The 22,804-nt window shown below is 41.5% G+C and overlaps 1 protein-coding gene across 2 annotated transcripts; it reads right to left on the bottom strand.

Moving 5' to 3' along the window:
- Positions 1 to 572: 572 nt before the first annotated feature.
- LOC128756410 (endophilin-A1-like) lies at positions 573 to 22,519 on the bottom strand. Of its 2 annotated transcripts, none has more exons than XM_053860905.1 (9): positions 22,281 to 22,519; positions 8,307 to 8,375; positions 8,176 to 8,248; positions 7,964 to 8,107; positions 7,204 to 7,337; positions 6,973 to 7,131; positions 6,431 to 6,534; positions 6,215 to 6,345; positions 573 to 5,044 (listed from the first exon to the last, which is right to left on the bottom strand). In XM_053860905.1, the coding sequence occupies exons 1-9, from the start codon at positions 22,323 to 22,325 to the stop codon at positions 4,848 to 4,850; spliced, it is 1,056 nt and encodes a 351-aa protein (XP_053716880.1). In that variant the 5' UTR covers positions 22,326 to 22,519; the 3' UTR covers positions 573 to 4,847. The 2 variants fall into 2 exon arrangements, 1 of the variants encoding a protein (XP_053716880.1); XR_008414229.1 differs by having other exon boundaries at positions 4,900 to 5,044; positions 6,431 to 6,646.
- Between the last annotated feature and the right edge of the window lie 285 nt (positions 22,520 to 22,804).

Here is a 22,804-nt window from a genome sequence, read left to right as displayed (position 1 = left end):
ACAAAAAAAAAATCTCACTATTGATTAAGACTGTTTGCGCCACAATAAGACTCAATAACAAAGCTATTCACACGCACACTGTGCACGCGTTTTATTGTTACAAATCAAATGACATGAATTAACATGTAGGTTGTTCTTTGTTTAAAAAAATAAATATGGCAAGCATTCGTTCAAGAAATACTGTAGTTTATTAATTTGTAAAACTACTTTCGGTTTGTGTCACGATGACATTCAATGCGAGAAACTGTTTGCTGCTTTACTTCCACAGTAGGATTCAACCAGGTCGTCAAAACCTCCCAAACAAGGACTAATTAATGCAACTGACGTGTGGAAAATTATTCTGAATTATGAATAAAAACATATACACAGTAAAGCTGCATGATAAGGCAAGAATTAAACCAATATATCGAATAATATCTCCTGGATGTCCGCTCACAGGGCCTCTCCGTTTTTGTTCTGCCTGGAACAAAAAGACAACAGACTTCTTCTCTTTCAGCCACAACAATTTCTTATCATCATTATTATTATTGATCGGAAGAAGAAGCTGGAGTCACACTGTCTGCAGTGTCAGTGTTAATTATTTATTTTCATAACATCGTAGGTCATCTTCACAACAAGCAGTTATACATACAGTGGCCTTAGATAATATCATCATCCAATACAAGGAGAGCAACAGTTAGTATCACAGCAAGGTTTTATCGTTGTCCCACCCCCCTTTGACCCCATCGTCCACATCACAACGATGCATCGACAATCGTCAAATAAATAAGAATAAATAAACGAATAAATAATAAAAAAAATACGCAGAACATATAAATAAACAGCAACAAGGTGTATTTCACTTTCATGTGTAGCTTGTGCAGCCACAAGGCATACAACACCAGTAGCAGGTCCAACAGAGGCCATGTCATCATTCCACCACGGCCACGAACATTCAGAGTGGCAGAGAGGTGAAACAGGATGAGGAAGGATCAGCAGCCGTAAAACACTGGACTAAAACTTCAGTGTTACCAGCTGCAGCTGTAGCAGCAGGGCGTCCCCTAATGGCATGAGAACGACTCCAGTCTGAGTCCACCGCTGAGTGCATTCTGAAACATCAATTTACCTCTTAAGGAGAGAAAATTTCGGTGACACTACGGGTCACTTAAAAGGTAAAAACTAGACTTGTTGGTTCGATGTAATTTAGATTAAAATAAGGCAGGCGTCTGCAACATGTAAATTTGGGACACAGGTGTTGGAAAGGTTCTGCGGGTCTACTTGGACTGAAATGGAACCATAACTGCCTCGATGACCTCAACAGTGACACAGCTTGCATCTTCGTCCCTTCAAGGAGGCTCCTCCCGCAGATCAGCAATTAGTTGTTTGTCTTTATGTTAAGATGCAGAAAATGAATGGTCTCGTAGTTACTAATCGTTCGCTGTAAAGATTGTCAAGTTGATCATTTAACTACCATCCAAAGATTTTTCTGAACCTGAGGGGAAATATAAATTGTCTCCTGGTTGTTTCCATAGGTGGACATCTCTGGAAACACCGTGCCTTGAGAGGAGCGGAGAATCCACGGCTCCTCAACTGCGTTTTCACTGCACTGATAGTGTTTCTGTGCTATACAACAACTGTGAAATTGTTCCCTCACTTCCACATGAATTTCCTTTTATTCTTTAAAACACTCACAGACGCACACATCCCGCACCATAACTATAATCTGTTAAGAGAATTCTGATGAAATATTTGAATATCATTCTTGTGTGTTATCTATGAAAAACAGCCAAATACCAAAAGGCCAAGAGACTCTAGCATCTGATATTTGTGCTCTTCAGCTGCATCGCATCATGTGCAGTCATTGACTGGCAATGTGTACATTTTTCTGGAATTTTCGGAGCAGCGGCCTTGTGTGACCCACCAAGAGCAGAGAGCGTAGCTCCCCAAATGCATGCCACAGATCAAGAAATACAATTCGTATCAGTAACTTGAGCTGAAGGTCGCTGCGGATTCACCAAAATTATTTAAACGCCTTAGCTAGGGGACATTATTTTAGCTCTAAGGCTATTGCTAACATTGCATATCTAATAAATATATAGGTAATGAATTAATATAGCATATAAATTATCTAATATTTTTGTCCTATGTTAGTGGTAAAAACAGAAAATATATTTGGCACAGGTTTATTGAGTAAAACTATCTAAATATTTGACCAAACATAATAAAATATCTAGTGGTTCTGAGTTTTATTTATGTATTTATTGACAAATTCATCAACCTTTTTGCGAGTGAACAAATGCTGTTTGAAGTGGCTTGTAACATAACCGTCTGCCTGCAGGTTGGGTTTCGGAGGCGCTGAAACTGAACTCAGGTTGCTAGAGTTGCCAATGTTGGAATCTGTTTCTCGCTGGGATTAGTGTACATCAAACGTGGCAAGCACCTGGCGGCGGCTGAGCAACACGGGTCAATTTCTTTAGCTACAGCAGTAGCTAAAGTCAAACATCAGAAGACAGCCTACAGAGCTATTGAAAATAAAACCTAAATGGCCTAAACAGGCAATTACTTTGGAAGAATAGCGTATTTCTGAACGTATTATTGGTCAAGCTATATTGGAAACGTTATTGCCACCATTGTTTATTGAATGAGAATCATTTTTTGAGTAAAAAATCTTGATGGATGTAATGGAATACTTGAAATATATTGACAAACTGTCATCTGAGTATTCAGTTAAATAACACTAATACACGAGGTATTGATTTATCTTCATAAATGTCACCATACTTTCCCCTCACAGAATGATTTGATGAATGATGCCATTCATTTTCATCTATTTGTCCGACTGGTGACCTCCCATTATTGCTGTTTACTATGTTTATGTTATGACCTTTCCTTCTTCAACAGAGAACAATTATATTTAAATAAACTAGAAATCCTATAGTCGGTTGATGTGGTCCTGAATCATCAAACTGAGAACTTGCAGATCATGTTGTGTTTGATTAACTAAAGCATTTCCAAAGATTACAGGTATATGGCTGATATTATTAATTTGGGGATTTAATTCTTGTTAAAAAAATCCCGCTTTAATTCATTAAGAAAAAGAACAATGAAGTGAATTAATGCTATTAGAAGCTAATGCCGGCTACCTAGCTCCAGCCGCTCTGGGCTGCTTCCTTTTGCTGTTGTGTTATTGTCAGTTATTGAAAAATCCATGCCATAAGGTGCAGAAAATGTTATGTAAAACAATCATTTAACTTGAGCAGCCAACACTGTACGAAACTGCTTGGTCATTAGCACAACTTGTGCTTTGTGAGCCGCAAGTTAATTCATTTGTCACAATACTGCGTTATTTCAGATGAATTATTCTGTCACAGTAACACCGTCAAAAAACCGAAAGCAATACTCTGATTGATAGACTTTTCAAATATATAAGTCATTTCTGTGTCAGCATCATTTATATTATAATAACTAGCTGTCTGATTGTATTTGAGTTGCGTTAAATCCTCCACAAACTGAGCATGTGAAAGCACGGAAAACAATTCAGTACAATTTAGCTTCATAGCGCAGACTGTTGACTATCTTGTCATCACAGCATGAGTAAACAGTTTCATTGAAGATTTATAAATATAAACGTTAGGCCTTTTTCTACTCTACTGGGTTCTATACTTCCACAAGAGTCACCATCCATGTCACTGCTGTTGTTATAAGGTTTGAAACAGGTGCAAATACAAACAAATGTGTGTGAAATAGGTGGGTTTCTGCTCACAGTCCTGCATGCAAAAGCCACAAATAGGACAGCTCTACACTTGACCACACGAAACACTGATGGAACTAACTCAGATTAGTACACGACAGTAGAGGCTTATTAGTTGGCCCACTTTGATCCACCTGGACAGTTGTGTTTGTGACGCTGTTAGTTACCAGATGTTTAGTTGTGATATCGTTACAAGAAAAGGATACAAAAAAATAAATCCCCCAGAATGTCGGCTTCAAGTCAAATATACAGACAAGAGATAAAGGTTGACAACAGGACTTGCTGGAGTTTATTGGTGAGGTCTGAAGCAGATTCTCAACGATATCTTGTGCCATTGTCCGAACTGCTCAAGGGCTCCTCAACAATCTCGAGCAAGTCGGAATCCTCACCTTGAATTCTTTAAGACACTCAACAGCGAAACATACAACGGCCTGCATGACGTAACAGACATCGCGATGCCTCTGAAATCTGGCTGTCGTTCGATCTACCGTGTAGTATTTTGGGGTTCACGCATGCAGACGTAGCTCCGAGATTCTTCGCCAGCTCGGACAGGTGTTTTTACAATTGCTAGAAAGTATGACGGAAAACTGTTCTGATGTCTGACTGGAGCTTGGCAGAGTACAGAGTCGTGCTGAATAGCTGTTCGAGCCACAGAATGGAGAAAGAAAGTGCAGAAGATTGTGACAGCTGCTGGTTCAGTTCTGAAAGTCCTTGTGATGGCTCGAGAAAGGAAAGAAGGTCATCCTGGGATAGACTGCCAGGCAGTTCAGGGGTCAAGCAGAAATTTGTGCCGGCTGGATCATGAGAGAAGACACGCCACAATCAGACACAAACATGCACGTACATATATGCGGCACCTTGTTAGTAAGTCTCCGCAGACTTGTTGGGATCCAGCACCAGATGAGCGACGTACTTCACACACTTCCTCCCCAGCATCCGTCATATCTGTTTCTTCTTGCTCTTCTAGTCCGACTGCACAGCCACAGCATCTCCTCTCCCTTGTTTCGTGAAAGCAGAACCACACAGAAGCACAGAAGTAGAAGGAGGGCGTGGTTTTGTTTATGCAAATACAGGACTGTCTTCAGGGTTGGTCGGGGTGAAAGGTCAGGTCGTTGGCCTAATGAGGCAGTGGGACCAAGATATCCACGTAGTTGATGGGGAAGAAGCCCGACTGGCCGTTGATCATCCCCTCGTACCAGTTGTCATCGATCTGATTGGTCAGGGTGATGATGTCACCTTCTTTGAAACCCAGCTCGCCTTCGTTCTCCGGCTCAAAGTCGTAGAGCGCTCTACAGCACGGCTGGTCCATCGGTGCTGGAAGAAATGACAAAAACAAAAGTCAGCAAAAGAGTTGTATAGCAGCAACTTTATGAAAATTTCTAACATCCTACCCCAGTGTGTGGAAAGAAACCAAGCTTTGTGTGTCTGACCAAGTCCCTGGTTTTCATCAGACGTCACAATTTGCTGACTTAACTGGCTTAATTCCCACTTGGAAAGTCAACACATTGTCAGTACTGTCCTGTACCTTGGGTTAAACCACCAGAACTTCAGTGGAGCACCATCTGAAACAGCCACTACTATCCTCCTCAAGAGACACAAAACTAGCTGTGGTTGGAAGCCCCACTGCAGCTGACTTTAACTGACCAAAAGACATCATTTCTCATGCAGCACTTCCAGTATTCGCATCAAATTCAACACAAATTGTACTCCCACCCCTCATCAATCTGGGTCTAGTCAGTGATTCTGGTACTAGGCCTACTACTACAGAGAGACATCAGGGCTACAAATGAAGACAGTTTTAAAAGAATTGATGCCTATTGTTAACTTTTAAAGCGTGTCTTCAACTGGCCCCATAACTGAAGGGTGACAGAATGAGAGCGACTCGAGGACAGCTGCCAGGTGAGCTGCCAAGATGCAACATATACCACCACTATCACCTTTTTCTGAAATTCTCCCGCGGAGAAATTATTCAACCATTTTCAAGTCTTCCTACATGTTTACACATGTACAGACAGTCTTCTTTGCATGTTCTTGTTCGTGTTACTGCCTTTTCTGAAAGCCCTTTATGATGAGAGTTATAATAAAGTTTGATCATCATTATCATCATTACAATAATAAGTAGTAATAAGTCAACTGTCAACATACAAAGTTTTGTTTTGCAAGAATGAGTTGCAAAAAAAAAACAAAGTTCAGTCAGCAGGATTTGGGGCCATGAACAGGTGGCCAGGACTGCAGACCAGCAAACCAGCAAATTGCCCTCCGGACCTGACATGGGTGGTCCCATGCTAGTCCGCCCCTAATCCCCCACCAATAATTCCAGTATATCAGTGTACTGTTTTTCTTCATTCACATGCTTGTGTGAAGGGAGAGACCAGAACAGAGAGATCGGAGTCCATAGCTCAGGACCAAAGGTGAGCGTCGGACCAAATCTGGCATCAGCACAAAGTTCAAGATCCATTTAGGAAATTGCACAGCTGCACGTACCTGGTGATCTTCCGGGGGACTTCGCTGAGTGTATCCCCCCATTGTGGCTCTCACTGGGAGGCAGCAGCTCCAAGGTCATTCTGGGTTTAGGAGTGTACTCCTTCCTTGGTTTACTCGACACTTCCTTTATCCTGTTGAACACTTGAATTAATATCACGTACAGATCAAACTCTTCTCCTCCTTCTGTAAATCATCTCCAGACAAACAGGACAGCACCTGTCTTCCATCTTGCCGGAGAGCTGCTGAAGGATTTCGGCAGTGCGACTGTGATACTCCAACTGTGCCTGGACCAAAGCAGCCAGCTGGCTCACCTGTTCGATCTGCAACACACACACACATATATATATCACTGTTGCCTTCTCTCACATGCTGCTTGTGCGTCTGGACAGTCTGGACGCTTCCAAGGCTCAGCAGACCATTCTGATTTCCAACCTGGTGCATCATAAGCAGAATTTTTTGTTGTTACTTTTTTGTTAGGGCGGCACGTGAGCTCAGGCAGATGAGGACGACAAATATGCTTCAAGTACCTGACCCAGTACTGTGAACAAACAGACTTTCTTTAGAGCTTTGGTATCAGTTTCAAAATAAAGATGTGTACACAAATGCGCCAGCCTCATGTAAGTGTTGTAGCTTTCAAGTTCTTCATCCAAGTGTGAACATGAAAGGTCAGTTTGGGACTCTGGAGTTAAATTAAGGTGCTCCCATCCAAATCTATTGAAATGCTGATCTCTATTTTTATATTATAAGCTGAAGCTTACGTCGCTCTCCAGCAGGTTGAACATGCTCTGCTCCGCGATTTCTTTGCTCTCGTCAAACTTCTCCAGCGCCTGTTTGATCTCGTCGTCCTGCACTTTGCCCTGGCGCTTCTTCTTGTAGTCAAAGTCCAGACGGCGACCCTCCATCTTCTTCAGGTGGTGCTGCAGTGGAGAGCACGAGAGGAAACGCTTGGTCATGAAGATCTCCTAGCCTTCAGAAAAGCAGGACGCTACCTGTATCTCTTTCAGATCTTTGTCGTGGAGGTTCTGCAACGGGTCAATGAAGTTCTGTTTGACCTCCATGTCGAGCGCGTCTTTGACCTCCCCAAGCTCCTTCATAGCCTCGCCAGCATCGATCAGTGCCATGCCTGGAGGAGGGAGAGGGACGGTTAAAATGGCCTTTTTCACAGCACACCATGTGACCAGAGTTGTATGGCAGCCATATCATATTTTAAACTCCCCGTCAGACTTATTGGGTATTGCATTTTTTAAACTTAAATTTTATATTTTTGGGATACCATATGGTCGATAGACCCCATAAGGAGGGTTCCATTGGCATAATACATACATAAACACAAATATCTCAAAGACATTCTACGAGTCATTTTATAACTGGTGAGTACAGAATTTGTGAAACGGCTGTCTACAGCACGGGTTCTACTTTCTCCATGGTGACAGGAGAAATGGACACTGATGACTATCCAGTGTGATCTCATAGACAAGTCTGAGCTTTATGTGGATATGAATGTATGATGTGGAGTATAAGGAGCTTTAAAAATATTAAAGTGTCATTAAATAATGGGATACTTCATCACACTTACTAGGCTAACTATCCAAACATCAAAATGACCATTGACTTCTTGCTTTAGTCAGGCAAATGACTGTGAAACACATTGGTTTAGAATAGTGTGCTGTTACAGAGAAGAGGCCTATAGCCTCCATCTTGGATTCTCTAGCATCCAAATGTTTACAAAAACCAAGCAGGCGTTCTCACCAAAGCACGAGTCCTCCCCCAGCTCCCGTCCAAACTTCAACATGGCCTCTCCCAGGACCGACTCGGCCTGCGGATACCCGGGTCCTTTCTCCTGACCCCGGATCTTCGACATGGTGTTGATCATGCTGAGTTTGGCTCTAGATGCTGCAGCGGAGCGTTCACGCGTCAGACTTCATGCCGTGCTCATTGGTTCAAGTACAGTTGTGTCCCACCTGGATTTGGTTGAAGGTACTCTGTGGTTTTTGTCATGATGTCCAACACTGCTCTGCTGGTGATGTCCACTTTCTGCACGAGACATTTGTGTTGTTCTTCATCTCAAACCAGACAGTAAGGTAACACATACCTTTTCCATTTCCTTGAAGTCATCGTCAAGTTTTGTTCCTTCTGCACCACCAACTTTCTCGCTGACTTTCTGTAGAGATATAAGAGAACAAGATTAGCACTGAAGGAGACAGTGGCAGCTGGAGTCATGGTCACAAGTTTGTGTGTTGTGTTGCATCACAAATCACAAACAGTATCTAAGCATTAGTCACAAAGAAGCGCCACCATCACCCAGTTCTGTTAGAGCTGTGTTTATCAACCTGTGTGCCGCCTTGTACCGTGAGATATAATCCACGGGTTTCATCTGATTTGTCCGGCCATATAGGTGGGTGATATGATGACATTAAATCATGAACAATGAGATTTGGTCACATTCCTTCTATGCACTATAGATCTATGCTGATGCGTCAAGGTTTGAGGAGCATGATGAAAGTGAAATCTAGAAACCACCAGACTGCTGAATCATGGAGTTGCTCTGGCTCGAGTAAGAAAAACAGACTGACATGTCATGACTCATTCTGAAGTACTGATTCATTCTGTGATGTACTGCATGTACTTCATTTTTTTTTTTTTTACATTCCACAAATTCATACAGTCACTGACTCGTCTCTCATCTTTCACAGACACTGCGCAACGCTATCACTGGATAAAACTGAAATGCAGTCAGTGACATTTAAAAGAGAATTTACTAATGTACAGTTTAAGATGGTTGAATGAACAAGTTTTCAATTTAAGCTGAAGACAAACACACAAGATGATGCTCTGCTTGTTTTTCCCTGGAGAAAAAAGCCTCGAGGATTAAGAATCTTCTTATCAATTCTATAAGAAGAGCTAGAATTAATTGCAAAAGTATGATTAAAAGGGAAGGAGGAAAAGATGATCTAGAACTGAGCTACATCCAAGATTAATAGGTGAACAAAACCACAGTCGACAGAAGGCAGTGTCCTGCCTTCTCTCTCGCTCAGTGCAGAATTGCTGCAGAGTGAAACCTCCTGCTTACTAATCGTCAGGTTGCAGACGATGGAGGAGAGTGGGATTTTCCGTGATCGTGACTCACGTCTCCACCCACGCATGAGTAGGTTCCACACATAGACTACAGATATAGATGCCTTCAGCTGCATGTATGACACCTGCAGGAACTCTGTGTTCGAAACAAAGATCCTTGGAACATGCTCTGCCAATTGTTTAATGATAATTTCATTTTCTTTCTAGAAGCCAAGTGACCCAACACGACCAAAGCTGTCTCACTGACATTCCTCACAGCACACACAGTAGGCAAAAATACAGTCGCATAATTCTTCCTGTGAACTTGTGAATTCTTTTGTTAAAGATGTGTTTCCACATAAATGGTACAATCTGAAGCAGAAACCTACACAAACAAACCAGTGCTGAGTTCAAAAATTGATAAGGAAAAAACACTTTAGATTGGGGAACAACTATTAACTATAAATAAGCAAATTACTGGATTATTTACTGTTAATAATCAGTAATTCGTGTCTTGAGTGAGAGTCAGAGTGAGAGTCAGAGGCTGTTCCAAGTTACAAGAACAAGACGCTAGTCAGTACTTTACAATGACCAGTTACAGGCTAATGTACTGCTAATACACATAATGAATAAGTTGTTAATTGATAATAACATATGTTCCGTAATCTAAGGTGTATACTGGAAATATACAAGGTAAAACCTTGTAAATAAGTATGACATACTTAATACATAATAAGTATACCAATGGGGCAATTACTTGAATTGAAATTACTGCAATTACAAACAGAATAATACAAGATTAAAGTGATGTAAATATTTGATGTGAACATAATCGTCAATAATAACAACAGCATAATATTTGTGTCTTTATTTTGAATTTTTTACTTCCTTGATACCACTGATGCAATTTATTTTCATTCATATTTCTGTAGTTATGGCACTCCTCTGATAAAACAAATAAAAAAAGCTAGTAAATTGAGTGGCTAGGATGCTGCCATCCTTCACTTCTGCTTTTCATTTTTGTATGCATTTTAGTTATGCGCTTTCCTTCTTTGAAGGAGCTGCAGCTACAAGGTTCTCCCGCAGAGAGGATGTTTTCGCTTCTAAAAAGAAGTCCAATGGTGTCTGCAGAAATTAACATGTCTGTTGTACATTATGATTATTCCCTTAGAGAATATCTATTTCAAATGTGTAGCAAAAAAATACTAAAAAAAGGAACACAATCCTGAACCAAATTTCCAAAATCCACTCAAAAGAAAGGGAATGATCCATTTAAAGCAACATTAAAGTGTTTTTAAACGCTGCTGGGATCATAATCATAACATTCATGTCATCAAGACAACAATTCTGATGGTCTCTGAAAACAATAAGAAAAGTACATTTATATTTTGCAGCGTAATGACGTATACTCTGGGTGCATCAGTGGCCTTATCATACTCCGACACTTGCTCATTGATCCTCACGGTAGTGCAAACGTGTAATGGGATATTTTATTTTATCACTCCGCCAACACAAGGTGAAAACAGACTTGCATTCATGTATGCGCGCCTGAGGTTATGTAAAAATGATACCAGGTTGCAGTAGGATACTTAGAAAAGCAATTTTGTTTTGAACAAACACCCAGAAGGAGGATATAGTTGCCATGGAGACAGTAGAGTCCTGGTCTGCTCCTCGTGTCTGTAAGACACCCGGAGATGTACAGACCTGGTTACATAACTCAGCTAGAGTTGCACGCCGCATCTATTCAGCCTGAACTGTGATGCAACTCAGAAAGCAAAGTTGAACGCCAAACACTTCTCCACAAACACTTTATTACCGACAAAGTGACACTTTTAAAGCCCTGGAGTGTTTAACCACAAACTGAAGGTGAATTATTGATGTGAAGTTTGACACCTGAAAATTTATGGGCTGCAGCCCACAGCCACTCTGGGAGAGCATTAACCAGTGCTTTCTTTAAAAATAGGAACGTCACGTTTACAGCTTACTTTCAGGTAACGATGCTCAGAAATACAGTACCCAAGCTGGTGCAGCAGGTTCCTGGTTCTCTACTGATCCTTTTATTTCAGTGACACCCACCTCCTTCCCTCTGATCGCTGAGTCACATGACTAGAATAGCTCAATTACACGCTTGTCATTGAAGGCGGTGGACAGCAGAGAGGTCAGCTGATGGAGGAGATGTGCACCTGGAGCTGATGTGAATCTGAGATAGAAGAGAGCTTGGTGACTGCAGTGCCAGGTGAACACTGAGCCCTGTCTGAAATGGACCTCCAGCCCCAGTGAAACCACATGAGTGAAATAAAATGCTTGTGAAAATACAAGACAGTATATAATAAAATCACATTACAGATCATACGGTTTTCCACCAGTACTCAGGGTTCATCACAAATGCTAATAAAACTACAAAAGATGAGTCTTAGAATTTTGACACCCAGACCGAAACAGTCTTCAAATATTGGATTATACACAATGCAGCCACATATTGCATAATTTAACAAATTGATAAAGAAATAGAAACAGAAATCAATATCATCAAAACAAGGACAAATCTTATGGCAAAATAATAATAAAAATAATAATAATGACGATGATGAAGAAAAGGAAAAATGTAACCATGACAAATAAAAGTGACAACAAAAAAACAAAAAATAAAACATGAGAACAGTGAGTCCAGTCAGAGATTACTACTATGTAACCTGACAGTAACAGCCTGTAACAGTCATTGCAACATGGCAGTCATAGCATCATGCTAACAGCTAAAAGGGTCAGCAGGATATACCTGTAGACTCCTGTTCACTAAAGCTGTAAAGCTTCATTTTAGGATTTGGCAAACCCAAATTGATATTACATTGCGTCAATGCTTCTGTACCTTTGCAAGTGAAGGTGTTGAACAATGCCAAGTCACCTGAGGAATGCAAACACGCCAGTTTCAGGTCGACACATCCAACAGGATTATTGGCGGATGATTGGAGTCCTTTCATTCCACCATCTTGCGACGTGTCAACAGGGACCTTTGACATTGCTCGAGCTTACACTGCTCGTGTTTTGACACAATATCCGACAACAACTGCACCAGCAGATTTGTCATCTTTGAACACTTGGGGAATTATCTCGCCAACGCCAGTCAGATCACTCACAGATCAATGACTTTGGTGCAAGAGTGGAATTCAGTACTTCTGGATAGGGTGACCCCATTCACAGGAAAGTTCTATTGGTTTATCACATCACATAAATGGATGTATCTCAAGAACAGGACATGTTCAAGACTTCTAACCTTCATCATGGTTCAAGGAGTCATTTTTATATGACTTTAATGCTTAAAAAACTTCCATCTACACACTTAACCCAGACATGTTGAAACCTTTTGGTGGTTCTTCCTTCTCCATGGTGACAAGAGAACTGGACTCAACAACCCTATAGTACGTACCAATCTCATATGCTGTTACTAGAGGGGCGACCATCAAGCCTTGTTCACTGTACTGCATTGATAGCTATGCATAGTGTGATGTCATCAGCAAGTGTCACTCCAGACATGTTTCCAGGCTGGATTCAAAAGGTTCAATGTTCAGCGTGTCAAGGTTCCTTTAAAGATGATTTGAATATTGAAGTGTCAAGAATCATAAAACTAAACAAACACATTATAACACATTAATAACACATTTTACAAGCCGACAGATTGTGTACCACAAACGTGGCATACTTAGCAACACATTTGATGGGAATATAAACACTTAGATAGCTTACAGCTCAGTTATTACACCACTCTGAATAAAAAACATAGTTCAAAACATTCACCCAACTAAATGCTCGTGCCACAAAGTACACAAAAAACAGACAGTGTGGACGCTCCAGAGTTCAAAGGTCAGACCTTCTTCATTACACTTATTAGCACACAGAACATTTTTGTCCATAATTGTGCACTATTACAGAGCAGAACTTTAAACAAAAGCAAAGTCAAAGTTTTTGTGAAAACTCTGGTTGTAAGGAAAGAAAATGGGAAAAGGGAAAGATCTAAAACAAGGGCACATTAAGATCTAAACGAATACATTTATACTTGAAACAACAATGACTAACACTGCAGAATCTTTAATTCAGATTTGAATGCATTTCCACATGGACAGTTTTATAGTCGTTAATCTGAATTTTCGATGGCCATGTGAATTCAGGTTAAGGGCCACATTTGGCCCACGGACCACACTTTGCCTGGGATGTCACTTGACTGACAAGCATGCTTTAAAAGCGGCAATCCATCCCACTTGCAGGACAGCGCTACTGCTGATGAATGTAGCTGATGCAAATGCTGTGCGCACCGATGCAGAGAGCGACTGAAGGGAGGGTCAGGAAGAGCCAGGGATTCAGAACACGAGACAGGAGGAAAACAAAAACACCACACCACCCGGTCGGCAGCGTGAGGTCTGCATTTTAATTTCTGGGTGGCAACATTGAGTTAGCCAGCTGCAATGCAGCACCTGACAGACAAACACACTCATGTATAATTAATGTTGGAGATCAATATTAATCACCTCTCGCTGTGCAAAACACATGAATCTCAATTGCCCCAATCACCGTCTCAAGGCTGAAATGGATTTTCGCTTCCATACAGAGCTATGTGCTTATTCAAATTCATTATAGATTTTGGTGGTGAAACTGAGTGCAGGGGACCACCTGAGGCTCTTTCACTTTTTGGCTCCTGGAAAGTCACCAGAGAATAACTCACTAATACAAAAGTAAACATTCTTGACTTTAGTTTTTCAAGGTTGCCATTCCTTTCTTTAAAAAAAAATAAAAGTCCTTATTCAATTCCAGACTCCCCTCTGCTCAGAAACCCTTCACCAGGCCAACTGACAGACATGATCTACCCATTCATGTTGAAGCACTGCATCGACCAATGAGGTTCACAGATGGGGTACATGAGGACAGGTGTGGCAACAGGAGGAGGACTTGCAGAAGCAACCCGCTGATGGAGGCGATGTTCATCAAGAAGTATTGGCTCAGTTCTAATAAACCACCAAACATCTTCACCAGAACAACCCAGGGAGCCTCGTCCGATCCGAGCTTCATAAGGTCAACGATGACCATTTTCTTGACTCACTGTTGCTCTACCTGGCTTTAACTGTTGTTTCTATCAAGTGTAGTGGTTTGTTTCTTCATTAAATTCCTCGCACTCATCTGAATGACAGGACTAAGAGTTATTTACTACTTAACAATCAAATTACAGCCGCACAACCAAACACCACAGGAGGAAGACTAAGTGATCCATTCAGGCTCCCGCAGGAGTTAATGCACAATCAATAGTGGATCAATAGCTGCTCTATCAATCAGCCAACACCTCTGGATGGCCTCGCAGTACACACCGCCATAGATCAGAGTGAGGAAGGTTAATACTCATTGTATGGTGGCTTCAAATTCCAGCTTTCAAGAAGTCTGGTTCTCGCCAGACAAGCTAACCAACTGCTAACCTGAACTCACATGGAATCAACATGATGCGTCCCCAGTCAATATGTGTCAGTCAATTGTTTAATAGCGTTATTTTCTCCTCTCTCCTTTTTTTTTCCGTGTTCACTTCAACGGAAATAGACTTAAATTTAATGTAAGTGCATCAGATTTCAGATCTCATCCCGGCTAAGATCAGACTTTTGAAATACATGGAAACAGTTTAGTTTACTTTCATCATAAAGCCGGGAGTGACGTAATTTCCATGCCACCCACTTGTTTGTGTGACAGTTGCCTCTCATTTGGGAGTCCTGGCACTTGCAGGTCAAACATTCACTCGATCTGCCCAGTCAAAGCACAACATAGTAACAATTTCCTAGTGTTTAAAGTCTCATGGAAGCATGCAGCGGAACAATGACTTCAGTGGCTTCACAGTAAAAGGGAAGCAAAATAAGTGACAGTACAATCACATCAGTTAAAAATGTTGATGACAACATGAATTCACAGGGTTCCCAACAAGAATGCTTGCATCAGATTCAGGTAATTAGGTAATGACCAAGGCAGAGCGATGATGTGTCAGAACCGTGGTGAAAAATAGCAATTGAAGAATTAAATAGCACAATAATAACTGCTCTGTAACATAGGAATTGCTAAAGAGGTCACAAAAATGAACTCATGTTTTAACACCAGTGGATAAATATGGATAATCTGAACTGACTCTTGAAATATTTTGTAACAATACCATGCAAAAGTCCAGCATCTATCCACTCGCTATGGACACTGAACAATCTTCTTGGTCTCAGTCCAACAACATCCAGAGATCTGTGGTGTGACTACATGCATTGATCCACAGGTGTCGTGCGCCCTTTACAAACTGGGACAAACACTAGGGGCTAGCAAGAATCTTACAAAACATTTGACAATGACACCTCATGAGTCCAATACATGCAGAGATATTCTCCTGTTAAGACCCAAAAAAGTAAGTTAAGTTCATCCTGACTAATGAAACCTTTTCATGTGTGAATAAAGGGCTGAGTTAGACAATCACAGTTTCACCTCCCTTAAAAAATCTTTTCTGTTATGTCAACAAGACAAATTCAATATTCTGTTTGAATTCCCTTCGACAGTCACAGAACATAAGTATAATTTGACCAAAGATTGAAAACACTGCTCCCACTAATGTAATCTAAAAAAAGGGAGAACTAAAAGCAGTGACAATATCATCACTCTGGATCGGATCAGCCTCTGGCCTGTTGTTCTTCACTCATCACTGACTCTATTTTACAGGAAACATGTGCCCGGCAGTGAAGACAGCAGATCCAGATTGATGAGCCAATAAAAACACCCAGCCAAGACCCAACAACTTGCAGGTCACGAGTCCGTTCAGGGAAGGAGACGGAGCTGCAGCAACGATGACTAGATGTCGACACAAAAAAACAAGGACAGGTTCATTGACTGTTTCAAATGGTTCTCTGCGTAGAGAGTTTGTCTCCATCCCGACCAACTCCATTGAATGAAGAGGTTACAAATCAGCTAAAACTACAGAAAACATCCTCTGCGGTCAGAGGAAAATCACATAGGCGTCAAAAAGAGCCAGTCAAAAAAACGTTTTGCTTCATTTTTGGTTCTGATTCTTTGAAATATTCTGGGGGTTTCACAACCAACCCATTTTAACTGAAGGTTAGGACCATGGCTGAGTTTATATCGGTAAAAAAAAAAAAAGTCGGTATTGAAATTAGTGCTTCATCTTTAGGCTCAGGTTTTGTTGATCATGAAACTGACATTCTGTTTTCTTAAAATGTAAAAGGTCCGTCAAAAGGCCCATTTATGCTCAATGTCACGTATGGATCAAGATACGGACGGAGCCTTCTGTCTGTGCTATGTGTTCATTTCCTCCGTATTTCTGCACATTTCCATAAAGCTTTTTGATACGGACCAAAATGAGCACTACCACCAGAAACCATAGGGGGCAGTGTTGCTGTTACTACCCAGTGTGTTGCTCCAATGAGACACGAAGAAGACATAACAATGGTGGAAATTCTCCATTCTCCAGTCGCAATTTATTTAACAGCCTCACTGGCCACTGCCTCCTACAACGCTGCTTCCATTTTGTCTTTTGTGCAGGAGGTACATTATCAATACTTCTTCCACAGTCGCCATGTTTGGTACTCTGTCCCTCTGTCAACAGTCAGTCAACAGCTGTTCATATACTGTAAATTACTGATGGACTGAAGATGCTTCAGTTTCCTCATTGTCAGTGTTCAGTAGTGGTCTCTGTAAATGAGGACACCGTTTCGTGAAGCCTTGTTCGCCCGTCACTACTGTAAATTCATGACTTCCAAGAAGCTTCAGTAGCTGCATCACTGAGAGTTCAGCTTTACTGATACCATCGTCTTGTTTGTCCTCTTGGGTTTGATCTGAAAAATATGAACAACTTCATCGATGGAATTCCCAAACGTCTCTTTGGCGACAGCTAGCTGCATACGTTTTTGATGAAACGTTCACCATTTGCAGTCAATAATATCCGACTGTGATCGACTCATCACCGCGGCTCCTCCAGCGACTCCACTTCAGCTCTCACTCTATTAACCCTCCAATCCCGACCGAGGCCTCAGGACACGCAAACTTCTTCATTTTAATTGCATTTTAAATGAAGGAATGCCACATGGACTCTGTTGTTCCACCTTGTTAATGCAGGAGGAACCCAATTTGTCTTGAGATGGTCTTCTGAGGTTGCCCTCTACAACATGGTCGACACGACTTGTCCTGAAACACTCGCTGAGCAGTTAATAGAGACAACCTTTTGACTGAATCCTTCCGGGCAGAGATTCAACAAGGTGCCGCAGAATAACTCACAGGTTTCACTCCACCAGACAGCTGCAGATTTGTTGAGAAACCTCCTGCCCCAGATGTAACACACTTGCTAGACCACAGGGAGAAATCATACTGCTGTCATCAACAAGTGACTTGCCAACTCCAACATTCAGTTGTTCAGTCCAAACTTCAGGTATTCTTTATTTCCTGTGATAAATGGCATCAAGGGGCCAGATTATATCATGTGACCGTTGAGAGTGGCTGTCAAACCCAGAGAGGAGGCCAAAAAAATGGAAACTAAAAACCAAGTGATGACATTGAGTGATTATGAAATTGAACTTTGAAAATGCACAGATGTCTCGATGTGGCTCATAGATTTCAAAATCTACTTTCATTTCTGATGTATTTTAAGGGACAAGAAATACTCCTAAAATAAACAAAAAAAAAAAAACAATGCACAAGACAAAAATGTTAACAACAACAATGTCAGTTTTATAGTTTTACTATGACTTCAGGAGGGACACATAAATACAGTCAAAGGGCCACATTTGCCCCCTGGGCCGCACTTCGCCCTGGTCTGTGCTGAAGAAATATAATGCCAGAGAAGACACATTTTGTTTTTGTAAACCCATGATAGACTTTAACAGTTGTATGAATGACACAACACGACAAATCATTCATTTGGGAATGAAGTTCAGAAGCGATTTGAAGAAAAACTCGGGGAAGAATTTGTTTCCAAGACTGGCGGAGATATATCTGGAAACAGTTGTTGGTCTTATTGGTAATATTTACACCACATATATGGCCTGCTCTTTGTTAGCTGACACAAAGCTAAAAACAACTCAGAGCACACGTTTACACACTTGCAATTGAACCTCAAACTAAAACTGACAAAACAGTTTGAGACGTCACGAACACGAGGTCCTTCACCGCCTTCTGCTCCATCTGTGGCAAACGGTGCCAAGAGTAGGATGGCCATGCTTAGTCATCGGAACTCAGTGAGTCTGAATCAGTGGCCATCAAGAACAACTGGGCTCCAGTCTGACCCAAGAGAGGCCCAGTGTGAGGGATGGATTGACAATGAAGAAGGGCAGGACTGATCAATTTGATGTGAAGGTTTGCTCCTGGGTGGAGAAAGTTGTTCACCAACATTGACAACAATTGGCAAACTCCAGGTTTTCCCCACCATGTCTGGACTGGTATGGCGTCAGAAGTGGGATGAAAGATGGTTATGTGGACTGACTGAAAAGAGCACGAGGGCTTTTGTTTTTCCAGAGGGCTGGAAAAACCTGATCGAGCGTCGACCATGCTAACAAGCTAGCACTTAGGCCTTGTGTTCTGTGAACACACATTCTTTCCACAGATGGATCAGGGCCGGGTCAGGACACACATTCTCCACGCTGGGTGACGAGGAGAAGAACAAGGGGCTTGCATCTCCCTACATTTGTGCTGCGCCTCACATGGCTCGGTGGGCCTCGTTTTGAGAGCAGAGCTGCTTGGCTGGGAGCCAACTTTGGACCACAGTGTGCATCAGCACCACGCTCACTTCGATCCTTGTTTTCTTTTAATCTTGTTTACTTCTAAAATGAAATTATTTTATCAATATCTTTGAGTGCCTTGTCCTCTATCCTCCTATGCAGCGGTGTTTCTTTTCTCTTCCCATTCTCTAGTTCTGTTTTTTGCTTTTGGTTTATACTGTGTACATTTAATGGACCCAGCTTAAAAAAAGGTGAGCTTATCAATTAGATGAGAAAGAAAACTTCTACCCATGTAGCACAGAAGTGAGCATCAGAAATCAAACTTGGCGTCCGACTTGATAACTTTAAAAACACGACTATGTCATTCTGTTCGCTCTCACTTGTCAACATGTGTTGCCCAACATGTGTTGCCTGAAGCAGAGGGAGCGATTATTGATCCCTTTCCACTGAAGCCAGAAACAACAAACACACTTTTAGCCACTCAGTCGACGCAGCCATGTGATGTTTGGCAGCTAAGCAGCTCTCAAACATTATGATCTTCATAAAAAAACAAACAAAAAAAACTCGGTCGACATCAGTTGCTGGCACCGTGGATCAAATACCAGGAGTAAGGAAGCGCAAAATCAAGAGACATGAAACCTAAAATAGAAACACATGTTGATGCCGTACTCTGGGAAAAATATGTTCATCTTTTTAATCTCATTATCAGTGTTGATCTACTTTGTTTATCCACGCCAACCCAGATCCCCTCCTCAGGCTCCACGTCACGTGTAAAGCCCTCAAGGAAGATCAATTATTGAGCGAGCTCACCAACCAGCGTGTGCGTCCCTGCGTGGCTATAGCCTGCCTTCCATCTGCACGTGTGGGGTTGCCATGACGACTCCGACCAGTGAATGGTATGTGGCTGGTTTGATAAGAAAGCAAATGATACCGTTTTTCTATTTTTGTTCTCGCCTTTCTCAGCTCAATAGAAACACACCCCAGACAGAGACGTACTTTAACTGGCATTGAAGGATTGGACGGTTGCTGAATGCCTGTTCAAATAAATCTTCATAGCCAGGCTGGGGTTTAAATGTCGCAGCAAAACAAGTGTCGAGACAAAAAGAAAGCCGACAAAGTAACTCAGCTGCTTGAGATACAGTCAATGTCTCCACAATTTGACTGTTTTTTTTATGATGGTTAGTGGGAGTATGATGAGTATTTTGCTAGAGAGAAAGCATCCTCCTGCTCAGAATTCCATGTATGTGTCTTCAAATGAATCTGATTCTGATCGGCAAATTGTGAAAACCTCAGTGAAGACGTCCTGTTTTATCATTATTTCACATTCTGCAAACAAAATGACTTCACACAATTACATTCCTTGCTGTTCATTCAAGTCTATAAACGAGAGGGATTTAGAAAGTATGTGAGAAAAAAACATGTTTTTAAGTCGAATTATTGGAAATAATAGTTTCAGAAGTCACAAAAAAAATTGTTTTTAGGTCACTATTATTTGTGGCTTCATGAATCACGCACAAAGAAAAAAAATATTATAATAATTCTGTAGAAATATGATACAGAGATGTCCATATTAAATATTTTAATCTCAATGAATCGCACTAAAGCTGAGTTAACTCGGCAAATTAATCACATATTTTGTATCTGTCTTAAATGTAACTTCAAGGAAGGTTTTATTTGGGTCGTTGTAGTAAACAAATGTTTGCATGAGGAAAGAATTACTAGGGTTGATAACAGCTTCCTTCAAGTTACATTTTGAACAGATATAAATTGTGTGATTAATTTGCCATTTATTTTTAGTACGATTAAAAATGTTAATCTATTGACAGCCTTGATAATTATATATGTATAATAAATGCAATGTCAGCCTCAGGTTTTGATGAAGAGGAAAGAATGATGAGAGGAAAACACTAGACATAGAAATAAATAGGAAACATAGAAGAGTTAGACATGAAGGAGGGATGAATATAAGAGGCTCAGTGGAGTTTGTGAGAAATACAAACATTAGGACTTGTGGAGAACTGGAAAAGAAAAGAAGGAAGAGTAGATCATGACTTAAAAGCTTGACATAATAACAGGAGAAAAGGATGGCAGGAGGAAGAAATGGTGCAGTTCCAATGCTGTAGAAAATGGCCAACAACAACAACAGTGGAGAATATAAGCGGGTTGGAGGAGTGGAGGAAGAAGAAGGCAAGAACTTCACACAGTCAGACGAAGGTGAGGGAATGGAGAAGTGACATGATGGGATCAGGGAGAATAGCAAGAAATGATGGATGAGGTTGAAGAAGCATTTGGTAATTGCAAAAACAACATGAAAGACAGATGGCTCCGTGAGAGGAAAGAAAATCAGTTTGAAGAGGGAAGACAGGATGGAGGGTGGTACTTTCCAATAATTACAGATGACAAATGATGAAAGAGGGTAAGTTAAGTGTTAGAACAATGAAGGGATAATGAATGTGGTTAAATGAAGTGTATATATAGAGAATAAAAGTATTTCTACGGACGTATTGATCATGAAAACACATGAAAAGAAAAGGGAATTAAAGGATGAAGAGGTCACATCTGCCTGTTGCGAAATAAATGAAGATTGAAGATGAAAGAGAGAAAGATGAAAAGGTGGAGTGGTGTGACATGAAAAAGAAAAGATGGCTGAAGAAAAGAAAACAAGGTCGATGGGTGGAGGATGATGGAGGGATAAAGAGAGACAAAAAGAGTGGAATGAAAAGATGTAGGTTGAAAGCAAAGATGTAGGATGGAGGTCAAAGTGATAAAGAATAGAAGGGTGGAGAATGGGGGTGCGTAAAAGGGGGCGCATGAGAAAGCATTGGGGTTAAAGAGTGGTCGGGCTGTGGAGGGAAGAAGGTGCAGGAAGACATAGGAGGGATGAGAGAGGTGCGACTTGTCATGGAATAAAGATGATGGAGTGATGCGGGGGAATTCCCTGCTGCGTTCACAGCCAATGGGATCAGGCACTTTTTGCTCCCCTCTCTTACGTAACAATACATCCGCGTGCATGCGCGCGAGTGCGTGGGGAATATGGGGGAGTGCAGGTGGAGGAGGGGGGACTCCCACGTCAAAATAAGGCGAGGGAACGTCCTAATTTCTCTCAGAGATCGTCTACCCTCCACGAATCTCAAGATTTCCGAGTCCACCTGAAAGCGCCGAGACTCTAACGTGACAGATGAAGAGACGCGCAGCAGCGTGAATCACAACAGCGGTTTTAAGTCCACGCAGCGATGTAAATAAACAATCCCTCTTTGTTTGGACGTGGTGGGAAACAGGTCGTTTCTTACCTGCGTTGCTTTATGGAACTGCTTCTTCAACCCCGCGACAGACATCACTGCGGCCGAGCACCAGCTGGCAAAAAAGGCGAAAAATCAAAGATAAATCTCGTTTGTTTCAGGCAAATGCGGCGCAGGAAATGCTAGTAAATCCTCCCGGTGCTCAGCCCACGACGTGGATACTGTTCGTTTGAGGAGCAGGCGATGATTTTCGGACCAAACCCAGCTGGATCTATTTTCAGTCTGAGGGAGGAAGAGCACAGAGATCGTCTATTAGAGAGAGCCTTCGCTCTGCAGTCTGAGCACAGACCTTGCCAGACACTAAGTCGTCCCGGTTTATAAATTATTCACTCGTTCATACATTCCTTCCCTTGTATTCAAACCAAGAGGATACAGGACACATATAAAAAGAGACTGCGAAAACCTCGTTGAAGACTTCCCGTTAACATTGTTTCATAGTTTTGCATTACTTCACATGATCACATTCCTTGCTCAGATATATGAGAATATGCTCATTCGAGTCTAGAAACGAGTGG

This window comes from Synchiropus splendidus, chromosome 3, assembly GCF_027744825.2.
Source record: "Synchiropus splendidus isolate RoL2022-P1 chromosome 3, RoL_Sspl_1.0, whole genome shotgun sequence".
Classification (NCBI taxonomy): Eukaryota; Metazoa; Chordata; class Actinopteri; order Syngnathiformes; family Callionymidae; genus Synchiropus; species Synchiropus splendidus.
This window is presented reverse-complemented; position numbering and strand designations above follow the sequence as displayed.

Excerpts from the sequence above, each read along its gene's own strand:
- LOC128756410 (XM_053860905.1), bottom strand. The coding sequence starts at position 22,325 with ATGTCTGTCGCGGGGTTGAAGAAGCAGTTCCATAAAGCAACGCAG. Across the intron at positions 8,249-8,306 it reads ACTTCAAGGAAATGGAAAAG|AAAGTGGACATCACCAGCAG; the intron begins GTATGTGTTACC and ends TGTCTCGTGCAG. Across the intron at positions 5,045-6,214 it reads GTCCCCCGGAAGATCACCAG|CACCGATGGACCAGCCGTGC; the intron begins GTACGTGCAGCT and ends CATTTCTTCCAG.